The sequence below is a fragment of the Lepisma saccharinum genome, chromosome 4, assembly GCF_977018435.1.
Source record: "Lepisma saccharinum chromosome 4, izLepSacc3.1, whole genome shotgun sequence".
Classification (NCBI taxonomy): domain Eukaryota; kingdom Metazoa; phylum Arthropoda; class Insecta; order Zygentoma; family Lepismatidae; genus Lepisma; species Lepisma saccharinum.
Genome location: NC_139232.1, coordinates 84,196,851 through 84,214,077, shown reverse-complemented (window position 1 = coordinate 84,214,077; position 17,227 = coordinate 84,196,851). Strand labels below are relative to the sequence as shown.

Below are 17,227 nucleotides of genomic sequence, written 5' to 3'. Positions count from 1 at the left end.
TTCAGGTTACCGTTATCAGCACATAAAATACTTTGTCATGTTAAAAAACAATCTAGGATTGGATTAAAAGCATAAAATTACATGACTGTTAAAAACTATAGATGCCTTGGTAATAACAAAAGTGGAGCTGAATTGCCATGCCACCCAAACGGCTGAATGACCTCAGATGCAGACGTGGGTCACGTTCCTTCCAATGCAAACTCTTTCATCTTCTGGGCAGCGTAAGCCACTTCCGGCATAACGAGGAATTTCACAGACTCATCCTTGTTTTTCCCCCATCATTTAAACATTTTATCACTCGTAGCTCCCAATTTTGTTCACAATGGTGGGTTGCCACTGGCCCTAAATGCAGAGGCTGAACCCAGGCAGACTCGAACCCATGCCATCTCGCAGTCGGAGCCCAAAGCACAGTGCCTTAGACCGCACAGCCATGGAGGAGGACTCATCAGATAAATACAATGTTCTAATTTTTATATGCCTAAATATGGTGGTGATATATAAGGACAGGCAACTTGGTGTTGTATAAATTGTAGCATGTGGTTTTCATGTTACATAAACAAAGCAATTTCTAATACATGAAATCAGATGTAGTTCTCATGCTATTCATAGTTAGATTAAAAGGCAATTTCTTTCAAGTGGTGAAAGGCACTCTTGCAAATTTTCAATAATATATGTTAACACTATATACCCCTGCAAAAGCAGGGTGGTTTCCTGATGCCCCTACAGATGGCATTGCAGAGGAGTGGCAAGATGCATTATGTCTGGATCAGTTCTGTGTGACTAGCAGTAATGTTGATTGTGGAAGACGCTGTCCAGTACGGGAATAGTGTGTCAAGATGGGCAAAGCCAGTGATGTCTTGGAGGGGCAAAAATGGGCTATCATGTTTGGGCGTGCCCATGGTCACACAGTGAGTGAAGTTGCCAGATTTGTTGGTGTATCGACGCGAACTGTCCAACGTGTGTACAAGGAATGGTGTACCACTGGTGGCAATGAAACACGGCGTGAGAACTGTGGTCGGAAAAAGATCCTAGCCCAGAGGGACCGGAGACGAGTGTCATGTCTTGTGAATGACAATCGGTTTCAAAGCAGACAGGAATTGTTGCAGTCAGTGAATGAAGGCCCATCCCAACCAATTTTCGAGTGAACATTGCGACGAGAACTTCATGCCATGGACATATGGAGTCTGTTACCTCGAAAGATGCCTTTGATCACAGCGACATATAAAATTGCATGTCTGACTTGGGCCAGACAACACCGAACTTGGACAGTGGCAGACTGGAAGCGTGTAATGTGGTCTGATGAATCGCGATTTTGCCTCTTTTCAAATGATGCAAGGCGTCGACTGCACCGACGGTCAAATGAGGCATTTCATCCGCAGTGTGTGGAAGGTGTAGTTCAGGCAGGGGGTGGTTCTGAGATGTTTTGGAGGTGTTTTTCTTACTATGCATTGGGCCCACTCATTCAGGTGACCAGGAACATGAACCAGTATGTTTATTTGAACATTCTCGGTGATCAGGTGCTTCCCTTCAGTCAACATCTTCATGATGAGCACGTTGTGGACACCCTTATTTATCAAGATGACAACTGCCATGTTCAAAGGGCAGCACGTGTATGTGGGTGGTTTGATGAACACTCAGGCACCCTCTCAGACCTTGCCTGGCCCGCTAAATCACCTGATCTTAACCCCAAGGAACATTTGTGGGACTATTTGAAACAGCGGGTGAAACGCCGAAATCAGCATCCCGGCAATTTGGAGGACTTACGTGATCTTCTGATCAGCGAGTAGTGTCAACTGGATGTGGAATATCTGCAGAACCTTGTGGATTCCTTACCTTGTCGAATCAAGGCTGTTATCAGGGCAAGAGGTGGTGTTACTCGGTATTAGAGTGATGTCTCCAGGGGGTGACTAATTTTTTGTCCGGTAGCTTATTTACAAGCATGAAAAACTTCAGTAAAAATCTCAAATTGTTTGCCCATGTCCTGAGATTACATTAAAAAAAATGGAAGTGTGTTAATCATTCCAGAGAATATCCTGATTCAATTAGATTACATTGTAGCTGGCACAGTATGTGTTAGTTTCCACCACTGACATTCATTTTAAAAAGTTCCAACACCTCTAATGCAAGCTTGTATTCACTACTACACACAGTTAAATCCTGCTTATATTCATCATAACCTCATACACTCACGGGATCCATAGAGCTATTTCCAAATAACATGGTAAGCCATACCTTCATATTTTTCCGTAAATTCTCACAGCATGAGTTGATCACCGAACGAGTAGATGAATGAGTTTTTCTTTCAAGCAAATTCATATTAAATATAACAGCCAATTGAGGCTGGCACACAAGTAGATCATTCATTGCTCCTCCATACACTTCATTGAACAATTTTCAAAACATTGCAAGACATTATTAATTTCATGTATCAGAAGAAAATTTCAGAGTGGAAACATGTTTGCATTACTATTCTGTTAGAGAGTTGCTATGGCTTCACTAGGAATAAAAAGATGTACATTTAATTTTGAGGAGTGTCATAGAATTTATCACAGAACATTCAGGTTAATATTTGTGCAGCTTTCACTGTTGTGTACATATTTACTCAATCAATCTATGTTCCACTGGATGTGATATCAGATTTTATGTAATGAAATTATATAGGTGAATCAAAATTCTTGGGATATGATACTGTATCAGTATAGATATTGGATTAAGAAATGCATAAATATGCATTTAGAATGTTTCACTACCAGTATCTTCTTCAATACATCTTCAATTGAAGTACACAACCAATCTATACTTTATTTCATCTCCAAAAATCACAGAAACATCACACGAAAAGAGCAAATATTATCTCAGCTTATTATTTCACTTTATTTGTTCATGACAAGCACCTCCTCACAGATTAATCACTGAAGAAGTTAATGCACAATTCTTCAAAGATCAGAACTTGAGATCAAATAATATGTTTGTTCATTATGTTCCACTGGGAAGCAACAGTATACACAGTAGTAAATCTGTTTCTGCAGATTAATTGCTAGCAACAGGAGAAACTTTAAGGCAACCATGAAGTAAATATGAATTCTATGGACATTGTCTGTGTGTAACTTGCTGTACAAAGAGTTGTATATATCCCCAGTATTCACAGATGGGAATGCGCCAAGTAGCACTTTTGCACACAACTTGATACTACGTACTTGGCTCATATCTAGATTCAGAGATGGGCAAGTTACTCAAAGAAGTAAATACATTACAGTTACTTTGCTTCCAAAATTAATGGGTTACTGCCACTGTTATCTTGTCACACAATCAGGACATTTAACTGTTTACACAAGAGTCACATCTTTTCTCTGTAGTACAAATTTAATGCTCAAATAAATGCATGTGAGTGAATTACTAACCTTTTCCATAATTGTTCTATTAATTTTGGTAACACCCGATATCACCTACATGGAAAGTTGTTATTTCACTGATATCTTTTAATCATATACCTTGCAAAAAAGTTAGTAATTCTCTTACATGTATTATATATGTATAATACTGCATCTTTCATTTAATGCTCAAATTAAAAACAATACAACAAGCATGTTTTATCCTGGCAAATAAACCCTCCAATTTGGAATTTATTTAGGTAACAAAAGTACATTAGCACATTACTAGTGCAAGCGCAAAAAAGTAACATGTTAATAATGCAAGCACCAAATAGGTGATGCATTATGTAGTAACACAAGTGTGTTATTTGCCACTGTCTAGCTGCTGCTAGATATATGTATAAAGGTGTCAGCCTATAAGTGCTAACTTTAACTGAAAATTCATCCTTAATTAAGGAGAGTTCAATTAGTATACAGGACACAATATTTTCATATTATTTAAAATCCTAGAGAAATATTTTTTGCTGTTCACGATTTGGATTCGTAAACTCTTAATAGAAACAAAAGCATAAGTACACAGGAAATGACAGAATACTGAACAAAAATATTTCTTCAACTTACCAGCAAAACACCATCTTCCAGTTGCTCTTGCAAATATTAGCAAGAATATGAGAAGGAATACCACAAGGATAGCTAGCACGATTCCTATGATTGCCCCGGTTTCCAGTTCTATAACTGTAATGAGAAAATTGGATTATGTCAAACAAAAGAGAAAATCTGAAATTAATTGTGCATGGTGTTGATTTTGATTTGAAGTATGATTGATTGATTGATTTGCTTTATTTTACTTCGCTTTTTGTGCCACTTTCGGTTAATTTGCGAAGATGGGGATGAAATTGATGAATAGACACTCACAAAGATCCATGCTCAAGCCGGGATTCGAACCTGAGACCCCTGATCTGCTAACCACTCTGCCACGAGGGCCGGCAATTTGAAGTATGAATAGGGGTAATAGAGAGCATAGTACTTTACTACCATATGTATACTTCTTCCTACATTTTATTAGTGCAGTGTCATGCTAAGAGTGTTTTATTTTAATCATGTGTAATTGACATTATCTTTTGTGTTTCTTGTATTATACTTTTTTGTGTATTTTAACTGGACAACTTCCACTGAGAAACCATTGATCAGTAACTTAAATGGTGTGATAGTTAATCTGTTGATTAAGATCAAAACTTTGTATTTGTATTATTTATTATTTAGCATCACTATTCTGTCACTGAGTAAGAATTAGTAAAATTGATGAAGTGACACTCACATAGGGTGACCAAACCTCCTCTTTTATCCGGACATGTCCTCCTTTTTAGGTGTCTGTCTGGCATCTGGGCGGATTTTTTAGAAATTCGTAAACTCCTCCTTTTTTGGAAAGAGCATGGGCCATAGCGAATGTGCTGCACAGAGAATGTATCCATGGATAAGGATCATCATTTGTTATTTTATACCTAAAGCTTGGATGTTTTACCTCGCTTTGAGCACGTTACATATTCAAGCAATGCTCACTGAGGATCTGAGAGCTGATCTACAGTCACTTTATCCAAACGTATCAGTATCATAAGAGAGTATTATACAGTCTCTACATTATCACGATACTAAGGTTTTAAGGATGGGAAAAACAAATATGAGGCAAGGTGTAAAGTAGTCAGTCACTAACGGGAAGGTTCCAGATATTCATGAAACCGGAACGCCATTCCGGTCCATTTCGATCACTATGTATCTATCTATGTACATTACATTATGTTTTTATGAAGAGGTGGTGGGTCTGAAAGCCCTCCCCCCTTTCCATCTCCATCGGGTAAGCTAGGGTTAAGAGTAATAATGGCAAATGTGTAACGATTTTCTTTTTTGCGGTGTCCTCCTTTTTGGGGCTTTGTCCTTCTTTTATTCCATGATCTGTCCTCCTTTTTCGCCATGCTCTGTCCTCTTTTTTGAATGTATGTGTCTGGTCACCCTACACTCACAAGAACATCTGTGCCCAGGTTGGGTCTCAAACTGAGGAAATTTGGTAATGAGATTGAATTGAAGTTTTCAAGTCCACTTTATGCCCAAATAGGCTAATTGGGACTGGACCTACAGTTTAAAGTGGCCGAACCACTATATGCCTCCATTAAGTATTGAACCTGGGACCCCTTGATTACAAGGTGATCTCTGCAGTGGTAGTGAGATTAAAGTGGACCACCAATGTGCTTGAACACCAAGCCTTCCTAAAAAAATATTTAAATCCCCCAGAAAGTAGGGGGAAAGGATCAGTTGGGCTGTTGAGTTAGGGGAGGTGCGAGTGGTTTATGTCCTGTATGTAGTCCATTGGACTGCAGGGAGGGTAAGCCACCATCTTTACCTCTTCCAAACTTCATGTACAAAATGGATTCTCCATTGACATGGCTTGGCCACATGCCTCTTCACACCTCATCAAGATTGTGATTCAGTATTTTGTTCCATTATTTTTATTTGCATTTTAATGACATATTATGTACCAGAAACATATGTACATAAGACACATGTCCAGCTTAATATATTTATTTTATTACAATTAATGATGATTGTGTGTAATTTGTTTGCATGAAAATAAGAGCAGAAAGTAAGTGTAAAATTAACCTACAATTACTTTTTCAAGTACCAGTAACTGTAACTGAGCTATTTTTTAAAATAAGTAATGATAACTTAGTTACTTTTTGAACGAAGTAGCTGTAACTTAGTTACTTTTTAAAATAACTTCTTAAATACTGCTATTTAACTATTATATAATTGATACGTGGATTACACATTCTTACAATGTTTAACTTCCTTAATTACAGTAATGAATATAAAAAATATTAAATTCTACTAAAAATTGTAGTTTGGTCATATTTCCTTTCACTGTAGTGATTATTTTTTGCAAAAATATATAGTATCAATCAAAACATTATAGATGATCATTTGCTTGTTATATTTACAGTAATAATAAAAATGTGGAGAACAATAATACTTACCACTTCGCTCGGTAGCTGTGGATAATTTAACAGTGTATACTCTCTCACCCATTTGATTACGAGCAAGGACTTTGAATTCTTCATCAATGTCTGGTTGTGAAACAGACATTATTCTTAATGTTGTTTCATATACACCATTTCCCTGCAATTTACAAAAATAAACATAATTATACACTTAAAATTTGTGTCAAATGCCACAGATATATTAAAATTCAATTACTACAGTAGAAAAGCATGTACTTGAAGAAACAAATACTTCATATCAAACACCCATCAGAATTACAAACGAGAATTACTGTACTGAAGCAGATGATATAAAAAAAAAAAGTAAAGTGCTCTTCTGTGCTTAGCACCATGCCATGAAGGCATATAGAGGGGTGTGGGGGTAAAAGCCCACCTTTACCCCCCAGGGTTTCCCCCAGGTTCCCATATTATTCGACGCTGGGTGGGCGCCGGGGCCGCTTCCAACGTTAGAAAAGTTCCTGGATTTGAACCGGCTGGGGATCGAACCCGGGACCTTTAGCATGGTAGTCAGACGCGTTACCGACTCAGCCACCGCGGCCTTGATGACATCAAAGCATCATTTACCAAGTACTACTACAGGTTGTAACTGAAATAGTTTGTAATGGTACAGTCCTAAAATTACATCAGCCCAAATTATTAACTACCATTAATTTAATAGTTACAACAGGTTACAGTTGATAGAATGAATCTTAGTAAATGGAAATCACAGTAAAACCTCAATTTTACTTTATTCATGAGACCAAGGTCGAAAACTTAAAATACAGGATTTTTTTTTATTTTACTGGGAGCAGGAAATTTGAGAGTATAATGAAATCTTCCAATGAAATCTCCCTCACTTTTTTCTCAAGCAAGACTTCTTTGATCATAACATCCATCTTACACAAATGTGTGATAATTTTTCAGTAGAAATGTTGGTTTCTCCTATTTTCAATGGTAACAGATACTAGTTAGTAAAAAAAAAAAAGCTCAGTAGGCTAATCAAGACTGGTTTTAATTATTGCAATTTTCAAGTATCAGTATCAGTAAGAGTATCGGCATTGGTATTGGTTCAGCCCTAAAAATTATTTCCCCTTTTTCAAAATCTAGGTGCAAGTATTTCTTGAGTAAATTTGTAAATCACCTATTCTGGTTTTGAAGAGAGAGACAAAGTTATCTAAAGCAAACCTCATAAAAGTCACATGCTTCTATACACTAATTAAGGAGGCGAATTACTAATTCACGGTTTTCATGGAACATTTGCAATTTTATATCAAACTGACACAATCCAGGGTGGCAACTAATCAAAGGGTCAAAAATACTGACAAAACTGACCAATTTAATTACAGTCTATCAAAAAATTTGCATTTTAAAAGAAAAATTGACAGAGGATTATTAGAAAATATAACTTATACAGACCTTACTAATTGTGTTGATTACACTGTAGAGCCCAGATTCATCACTTCTGCCTTCACTAATTTCTTGGTTTCTAACTGTCCACGTAAATCTAGGCTGAGGATTTGCATGGATTTCCAGAGTAACAGAACCTTCTGTTGCCAAGGTGTAACCATACTGCTCTATTGGATTGGCTTCTGATTTGGGGGAAACTAAAAGAACACAGAGAATACACATAATGTATTTCACTATTAATTATGATATCAATAGCATACACACTTCAGTGTTATCATAATGATGCTAATTTAACACATAATAGACTAACTTTTTCTTGTAAAAGTTCTATTTCAGTGGCCTCTGCCATCATCTGCTTGGGAACATGTACCAAAATTAATAGAACTTCTGCTTGGGAACATGTATTAAAATTAATAGAACTTCTACAAGTAAGTTTTGTGTGAAAAGTAAGTAACTCACTTACGCTAATTATTATCAACCACATCTTTTATTCCCCAAATATGAATTAACACATAATGCATGTAAGCGAATTACTAATTTTATTTGTGAGACTTACTTATAATTGTTCTGTTAATTTCAGTGGCCCCTGCCACCATCCACTTGGAAACTTGTGATCTTGCAGTATTTTTTTTTACATCCATTCAATATACTACCGCGTCTTTTATTTCATGCACTTGAATTAACAAATAATGCTAGTTGGATGTTATCCGTTCTTTAGTTCTTTCACTATTGTCTACAATAACACTCTGAGCACCTCTTGTTTCATCTTCAGGTTCAGCAAAGACATACTCTCTTGAAATACAGCATTACAATAAGTAAAAGAAAAAGGATAATGTCGAATTAACATTGCATACTAATAAAGAATTACTGTCACTAACACTGAAAGAAACATATGACACTTGAAAGCTATCAGATTTTTCTACTTTAAAGTAATTCCACAACATAATTTGTGATATAAATAATCACATTACACTATCACTTACTACCCACATGGATCACTTTACTGTTGCATTGCACACTATTAGCAAACAAAATAAGTTCTTCAGTTTCTTGATATATGTAGACTTTTCTTATCTTTTTCTTAAATAGACTATATTAACAATATGGCCAATTAAGATAATGATCAAGTTTCTAATTTGTAGATTTGTTGATAATCCTACTAAATCATACCTATCTGCCGGTTATTTTATCTATAGAATTCATATAATCATGCCATTTGTGATTGTTTTTGCAATGATTATAATATATGTATATGGATTGTAAAATATAACATACACCACAGAAAAAATAAAATTTATGAAAGCATTAAGTTTCTGTTTCATTGAGACCAGGGAGATTAAAAGTACAGTACATAGGAAAAAGTTAAAAATTGGAATTTAAAATAGAATTCGATTGTGTAACTACAGTACAACGAATCTAGACAAGTGGATCATTGTATGACTGGTACAAACAAAAAACATAAATATGTTGAACTTAATTTTTCCTGCTCTAAATATGTATAAACACATGTGTCATCCAGAAAAGAAGACAATCTTACCTGCATTAAAACCAGGAACAAAACATGAACATGAAAAAGGATGCAATGGCCTAATGACGTTTCAGGGATCTCTCTGTGTTATTCTTTTTTATTTTTAATCCTTTCTCCTTCCTTCTTATCCTTAATGTGGGGGATGAGATAGCTCCGAAAGATCAATAGCCCTTTGCAGCCTTCTATTTTCATGCTGTTTGAGTTGTTTATATTTCCTGATTTTGATGCAGATAACACTGTGGTCATTTTTTTTTAATACGGAATGTTTCAACATCTGATAAATCTTTGACCAAGTAATAGGTGAAGTACACAGGTGCATGACATTTAGAGAAAACTGACTGAAATTAATTGTATGTGTGAGAATGTGACATGTTGTACCCAGATTTGTGGAATTAAGAATGTATTAATTGCAGTTAGGTTACATACAGGGTGTCTAATTTAAAAGTATAATAAAACAGAAAATAATAACTTGAAACTTGATCAGTTTCTTCAGAGTAACTAACTAACTAACTATCTATCTATCTATCTATCTATCTATCTATATATATCTATATATATATCTATATATATATCTATATATATCTATATATATATCTATATATATCTATATATATATATATATATATATATATAAAAATCAAATAAGGTAAAAGGAAACACTCACCGGACAGTAGGAAAATTCAAAATTTTCGCTAATTTATAGCATCATCGGTGTGAGAAGAAACAGAAGACCTTCTGTATATATATATATATATATTAATTATTTTTTGTTTTTGACAGTGCTGACTGAACAAGCAAGCAGTCAGCATCTGTATCAGTAACCATGTGGATTTCACTGACGAAGGTTTTTTTACATGTTTACTCTCACCAAGCTGAAGTCTGTTACACTCATTTTCTGTGAGGATTTGTATAATGTCACATGTACCAAACAGAAATACCTGATCTTCCTGATCAACGACGACACCTTTGGGCTGTTATTGAGAATGTGATGCCTACAATTCTGTACAATACATGGACAGAAATTAAATTTACATTGGATGTCTGTAACATCACTAAAGGTGCATATATTGAGGTGTATATTAGGTACATAAAAAGAAAATAATAATTGAGTTACTGTATTAGTAGGGAAAACTGTAACGAAATATCTTAAAAACTTTCAAATAATTTTTTGTTTTATTATACTTTCAAATGAGATAGCTTATGTATTCACAGATAATGTGTATCGTACATATACTGAACTCACACAAAACATTCAGTTGATAAGACGTCTGATTGTTTCGATCATCCATTGCTATGTGCTCAGCAACACAGACCAATTTCTTCCCATGGTCTGCCCAAGTAAGTGTTTTGGTGATATTCTGGCTGACTGTGAACAGATCTTGACCTGCAACATCTGTTATGAGGGGCATGCTTAAGCCTTCTCTGACAGGTACATCTTCTGCAAGGAAAATAATATTATTTTTACTTGCAAAGAAGAATAAACATACAGCTACAATTAATATACAATGTGTGTTGTGAATAAACCATAGTTTATTGTTTTAATAAGGCAACTTTCTAAATATGAAATATTACTTAAAAAAAGAGGAGTTAAATTATTTTCTTTAAACATTTCAATTGACATCATTCAACATTCATGTGTAGCATGCCACTTTGGTGTGACAACTTCCATACGCTGTTATATTTATAAATGGATGAAAACCACAATAACATATAATAACCCATGGTGCAACAGCCCTTGAGGGCCAGGGCCTACCTACCACCAACTGCATGCCTCAGCAGAGGTGGGAGATCAACCAACCAGTCATCGCCGTAGATTTCCATGACTGGGTTATGCTACTCATTCGGAGCTCCCCAATTAACTCCCAATGGTGGATGGCCACCGGTCCTATACAATGGCCGAAATCTCAGGAGAAAAGTTCTTATGCTTCACTCTAGGAGACTCAAATAAGCATGTGTCCTGTAGACCAAGCCCAAAGCCTGATGCATTAGACAACATAGTCACAGTGCGGGACCACAGTTACATATGGAGATAATTTATTTAGATTTCTACAAATCTTGGAAAGAATTCTGGGAACTGGGAACAATATTGAGAAAGTTCATTCCAGTTGCAAGTAGACAACACATAATATGGAACACGATACAGAGAATGGCATATGTTTTACACAGATTTTTCTTAGTTTCCAAGGTTTGGTAAGCCCCTTTTTGATCAGAGAAAGTGTGATAACATTCATGTGAATAATTAACAATCTTTTTTAATGAGAAAGTGCCAATTGCCATAAAAAACACATACAAATTTATGATTTATTCATGTATCATTATTCTTTAATACAAATATTTAGAAATGTCAACAATTTCTCTTTTCTATTATAGTTCCAATCAGCATAAAAGCACTTGTTTATTACATTATATTACATGTTTATACACATTACTAAATTACCCTCAAGGGGAAAAGAGTTCTTATTTCAAAACAACTTTAAAGAACCATAATTAGTAGAAATTATTTATAATGATTAGCTTGAACAAGTTCATTATTTTCTACATCACACATTTTTAATCATCAAAGTAAGATATATTCTTGGATGAATACACACATACATCTTAAAGTGCTGCTGGATATTTGAAATGTTTCAGTAAAATCATTTTGTAAAAATGTCTCACATTTTGAAAAAGCTCTGTGTTATTCCAATTTTCAAAATTACTTGTATTTAGAATTTACTCTACAGCATTGCAGCAAATCTTAATGTGGTTTGCTTTGAGTGTTGCCTAGATATCTGAAACTGATTCATGGCTCCATAAGCCTATTTTGTATCACAAATATCTATCAAGTTCATATAAATTCATATGATTGCTCGAGACTGACTACTAAACAGGTGTAACATTCAAGAATTTGGAATATTGTAGCAGTTGTTCACAAAAGCCTTCACTGAGTCATATTAAAGATCCTGAACCACCTTTATATCATATGAAGCATAACATTTTCTTGAAATGCCAAAAAAAAAAAAAAATATTTGAGGACATTACCTAAAAACCATGAGATGTTGGCAGCTGGACGAGCACTCTTCACTTCACACACTGCAGAAAATGAGTCTCCTTCTTTATAGCCACCGTCCATCTTGTAGCTGGGTGTAATTCTCAACTCAGGTGGATCTGGTGGCTCTAGAAATTTTGGAAAAGTCTGTTAACAAAGTTCTTTACAATCACAGAGGCTGGCAAAACACTTACACACACACACAGGTTGCAAAATAAATGGAGTGGATGCTAGAATGCTAGATATACCCATACTCCCCTCCCTAATAGAGGTGATATGGTCTCCAGTATGAATTAATTCATGATAAAAATGAAACTAAACAGTACAAAATCTTCTCATGGTTAGAAAATAATTTTCATTCAAAACTGTATTAATTTGCATGCTTTAGATGTGCGCGTTTCATTACATGAGGGACACTCATTCACATAGCCATGCAGATGGGAGGGCAAGTGCCCCCTGAAAATGAATATCAACCTAAAATTATGTATTTTACATGTATAATTTAATTTCATTCACAGTAATTTATGTTAGTAAAGAGCATTGCAAAAAAAGTAACTTGAAAAACACTAAATTGAAAGGTGTCATTGAAAGGAAATTAACTCAAATAACAATTCATATTGTGTGTAATACACTACCATAATGTCAGCATACTGGCATGCCAGAGATCCAAGTTTGAGTCCTGGTCAAGCCTACATTTCTTGCTGAAATTTCTTAATAGTTTATCTCCCATGCGTGCAAAATTACTCTACATATGACTTAATCAGACACACAGGCAGAGATCTACCTGATCTTTTATAGATTCCAAAATTTAACTAGTAGTGACAAGTATGGCAACCTATGCAGTAAGGATGCATCGTTTCAGACTAAAATTCTGTTTCTTGAGGTTTTGTATCATCAAGGTGTGTGTGTGTGTGTGTGTGTGTGTATAAAAAAAAAAATCTGACCTCCATATGCCGTGAAAGTGTGTAAAGTGACACTGATTATACTATGTATTCCAAGATTTGAGACAAAACTAAGATTTGCCCACTTAGAATGAGACTGAGAATCGTATCACACCACAGGCATGAGTCGAACCTAGTACCCGGGCATCATAAATAAATAAGCTAATCATGTTATAAAAACGGGCCCGCTGAAGCATTGAAAAAGAGCTTCTTAAAAGCTAATTATGACAGCGATCTTCAGCATAGTTGGAAAACAACCGCTGCCATTGCATTAGGCCGACACAGTATGAAAATCATGAAATCAGCATTTTTCCTCAGATTCGCCATTGCCAAAAGACACGATCGAGTCAACCGTCTTAACGGTCGATAGTTCAAATTTCATTTAAATAGGTCGCGAGAGAAATTCTCTTTCTTAGTTGTCTTCCATTTTACGTCAGATGAAGTAGTTACAAAAGAACTCAATTTCTAGTGGTTTTCAGTTTACGTTGAATCCAGTTATCGCGAGAGAGCTCCACAGTTGTCATAAGTTTAGAAAAAGGAGCGAACGAACGATCGGGAAGTTAAAGTTTATCGTTTAAAATATCGGTCTACGAAAGTACAGAGTTTGGAACCCAGAGTTGCTCCCTCATCCGTTTTTCTTACAGAGTAGGGCAACATCACAAATGAGGACCAGCAGAGAAGAGATCGCCGCAGAACTACAGGTAAACGAACATTCCTTATGTCCTTCCTCACCCTGCCTGTTCAGTCCAAGGTAGTGTTTTTAAATAAATGTCAGTGTGTGCTTATTTCACGGGGCTAGTCCCCTTGCAGTTTGAGTGTACACGTAGCTCTTCAGACCTACCCCATTTCTCTTACAACGTTCCTCTCACTTAGCAAGCGAGTGAATAGACATTTAGAACTCGAGATGAAATTCTACCATGTCTGATATTGATATAGTGACCATAAGGAAAAAAAAATCTTGGACAAAAAGTCCCTGCACAGTTTTCCCTTCCTCCGTTCAGCTTGGGCCATAAGGAAGCATGGCCCACTCTCCCCCTCCCCTCCATGCGGGAGTACGGTGCACAGGAGTCGCGGGTCTGCGCAGGTTTCTTTGCTTGTGGTTCCGCTATACCATCCCTATTAAACTACTCCATTTCGACCACTAAGTAATTTTAACACTTTGAAACATTAATTAAATTAATTGTTTTCAGTCAGGAAATTATCCTCCTCAACACATGCAAGGGCTATTCTGTTTCATTTATTTGACTTTGATGCTACTTGGAATAATTAAAACAGACCTTTGTTGGGAATGACATCGAGGCATTTTTTTTTTATCGAACACAATCATGAGGGGGGAAGTGAGCTTCTGGGGCTCAAGACTCCCCCCTACAAAAAGCAGTGTAGGCACTAGGGGAAAAAAAAGGTGGAGAAGCAGAGAGAAGCGGAAATATTTTCTGTATATTTGACCTATAATGACACTTATTTATCTAGTTTCTTTGTTTCCTGGAGACCTGTATGGGCTGACTGGTTGACCAGGGATCTGTCAGCCCCCATCTAGCATCCTACCTGTCCCACAGTAGAAAAGAAGTATACTTTAAATGGTTTCAAAAACACAATATCTTCTTTACATGTCTGTGTATGCATATAGCCCAGTAACTCTGGAGAGACTGAGAGTGAGTGTGACGTAACAGGCATCTACTAGCAGAGTTTATTTACATAAGAGTACAGATAACTCAAGTTGACAAACCAAATGAAATTATATTTCCCACATAGATCTGGTTTCTTCCACTAACATGTAGACTGTCTTCCCTCTATTTAGCACCAGAACCATACATTTCTTGCATTCTCAAAGGGAAGGTCCCATCAAACTTTCCAAGGTGTGAGATATAGTCCACATTATCTCTGTAGGGCTGGAAAGTATTGTAGTGAACTGTTCCTGTTGTCTGCATGCCAGACATTTCTTAGCATTCTTTTGTAAAGCATTACCTTGTCTTAAATATCTTAAGTTATTAATGGTTCAGACAGACATAATTAAAATATGTAATTAATAATCAATTATGATAATGCAAAGTGCTGTGACTGGAATGAAATAACTCCCATGAAATATGAAATTTTATGTAAAAATTCACTGAGAACCTTATTTTTTTTTTTTTTTTTTTTTTCAGATCACAATGTTGGCCATGACCCCTCGCCCCCTGCCACGAAATAATCCTGGTCTTAATACTGATGGAAAATGCAGTTAATGTGGTGCTGATCACAACACTTCCATCCTCTGTTCTGATCAGAACTTTCACACTTTCTGTGTGTTCTTATGGCAGCATACATGGGATATTTAATGAAGTAAAATAGTACTTTAAGTAATTGACAAGTGCTGAGATTTAATATTGATCTCCTCACAAAGAAGAAAAATTTACTAAACCATTCTGTATAGACCTTTTTTGATTTGATATTGTATGTCTTTCCCCACAAAATGTGATGGGATGCAAACAACACCTCTACATCTAGGAAAATTGCCTGCACCTCTCTATAAGGCTCCAAAAAGCATCTCTCTACTTACCAATTTCCACATTGAGTACGGCTTTTATTGTTATGTTTTGGTCATGGATCGTGACAATAAATCTCTGGTCCCACTCCACTCTCAGGTTACTATTTACAGCAGAACCCACCAGTACCACTTCTGTCTGTACTGCATTACTACACTGATTTTCTTTGTTTCACTAGTTTTGATCTGATTTCCAGCCTTTCTGCAATGATTTTCTCTCATATTGATCTGTTTTCGAGCCTCTTTGATTCAATTTTCAGTAGAAATCAGAGTTTTTCTGCATTTATTTTTCTCTAATTTTTTTTACATCTTATTTCTTTCTAATGGAGAACTTAGAATGTAGTTAAATCATAAGCAACCATTGTGTAACACTTAATCTATTTCAGATACACTGTTCACACAAAACGTAAAAGAAATACACCCACATTACTTTTGAAATACGGTATACACGGTAAAGGGAAAAGTCTTCACTTACTTGCAACTATTAATGTTGTTTCTGCATCCACTTCATGCGCCTGTGAAAAAACTCCCATACTACACTTGATCCGCCCATTGTATTCAACCAGCACATCTTTAATTTCGACACCACACTGTCCACTTTCTAAACTAGCTCCATAATATGAGATTCTTCCACCATCAGTAGGTGTACTTTGTGGACGAAGGTTATAGTTCTTGTTATTTGGTAATTCAAATCGACAATATTGTATTCTTTCAGGTACTTTACACATTATCTTTATGTTGTCCCCAACCCTTACAACTGCTTCCTTGGGTTGAATGTCCACTACCACCACACAGTGATGTCCACCTGTAAAAATAAAGGAATGCATAAGTACTCAAGAAAATCTAGTGTACATGCATTTAATCAGTTGTGTATGTATTGCAAGACATATGTAAACATATTATTAAACTTAATAATGATGGTAATAGCAGATAGATAGGTGATGTGTGTACATGTGTGCCATAAATGTGTACATTTATTGCTTATTGTATATATTCAATGAATTACAATGGTGGCGACATTTTGAATCACTTCTAATCAGAATTGTTTATCTGTATGGATTTAATTTGTCAATAAGGGGCATTCATGTGTAACATAGTCTTAAAGGTTTACTAAATATAAATTTATATTATCAATTTACACGAGAAACTCCTACCTTCGTGAAAATAAAGTTTGAATAGCCAATCCATCGCGCTCAATGTAAAGCTTACAACCAAATGATGGAACGAAATTCCTTTGGGATCAATGAACCTGACGACGTCACCAGAAAAGTTTTGCTATCAACAGCCCCATTGAGTGTCGGCTCTGTCCAATTGATTGAATTGGTGTTTTAAGTCCACTTTATGCACAGTAAGGCTAATCGGGATGGACCTACAGTTTAAAGTGGGATCCAAACCACTATGC

The 17,227-nt window shown here is 35.9% G+C and overlaps 1 protein-coding gene across 1 annotated transcript in view; it reads right to left on the bottom strand.

The window, feature by feature from the left end:
• Positions 1–16,652, bottom strand: part of LOC145986995 (fasciclin-3-like) — a 72,506-nt gene extending 55,854 nt beyond the window's left edge. The window contains exons 1-6 of the mRNA XM_083121458.1: positions 16,301–16,652; positions 12,357–12,491; positions 10,579–10,773; positions 7,817–8,004; positions 6,398–6,539; positions 3,993–4,106 (exon numbers count right to left, since the gene is read on the bottom strand). Coding sequence (XP_082977584.1) covers positions 3,993–4,106; positions 6,398–6,539; positions 7,817–8,004; positions 10,579–10,773; positions 12,357–12,491; positions 16,301–16,652 — 1,126 coding nt within the window. The remainder of the gene's footprint in view (positions 1–3,992; positions 4,107–6,397; positions 6,540–7,816; positions 8,005–10,578; positions 10,774–12,356; positions 12,492–16,300) is intronic.
• Positions 16,653–17,227: the final 575 nt, after the last annotated feature.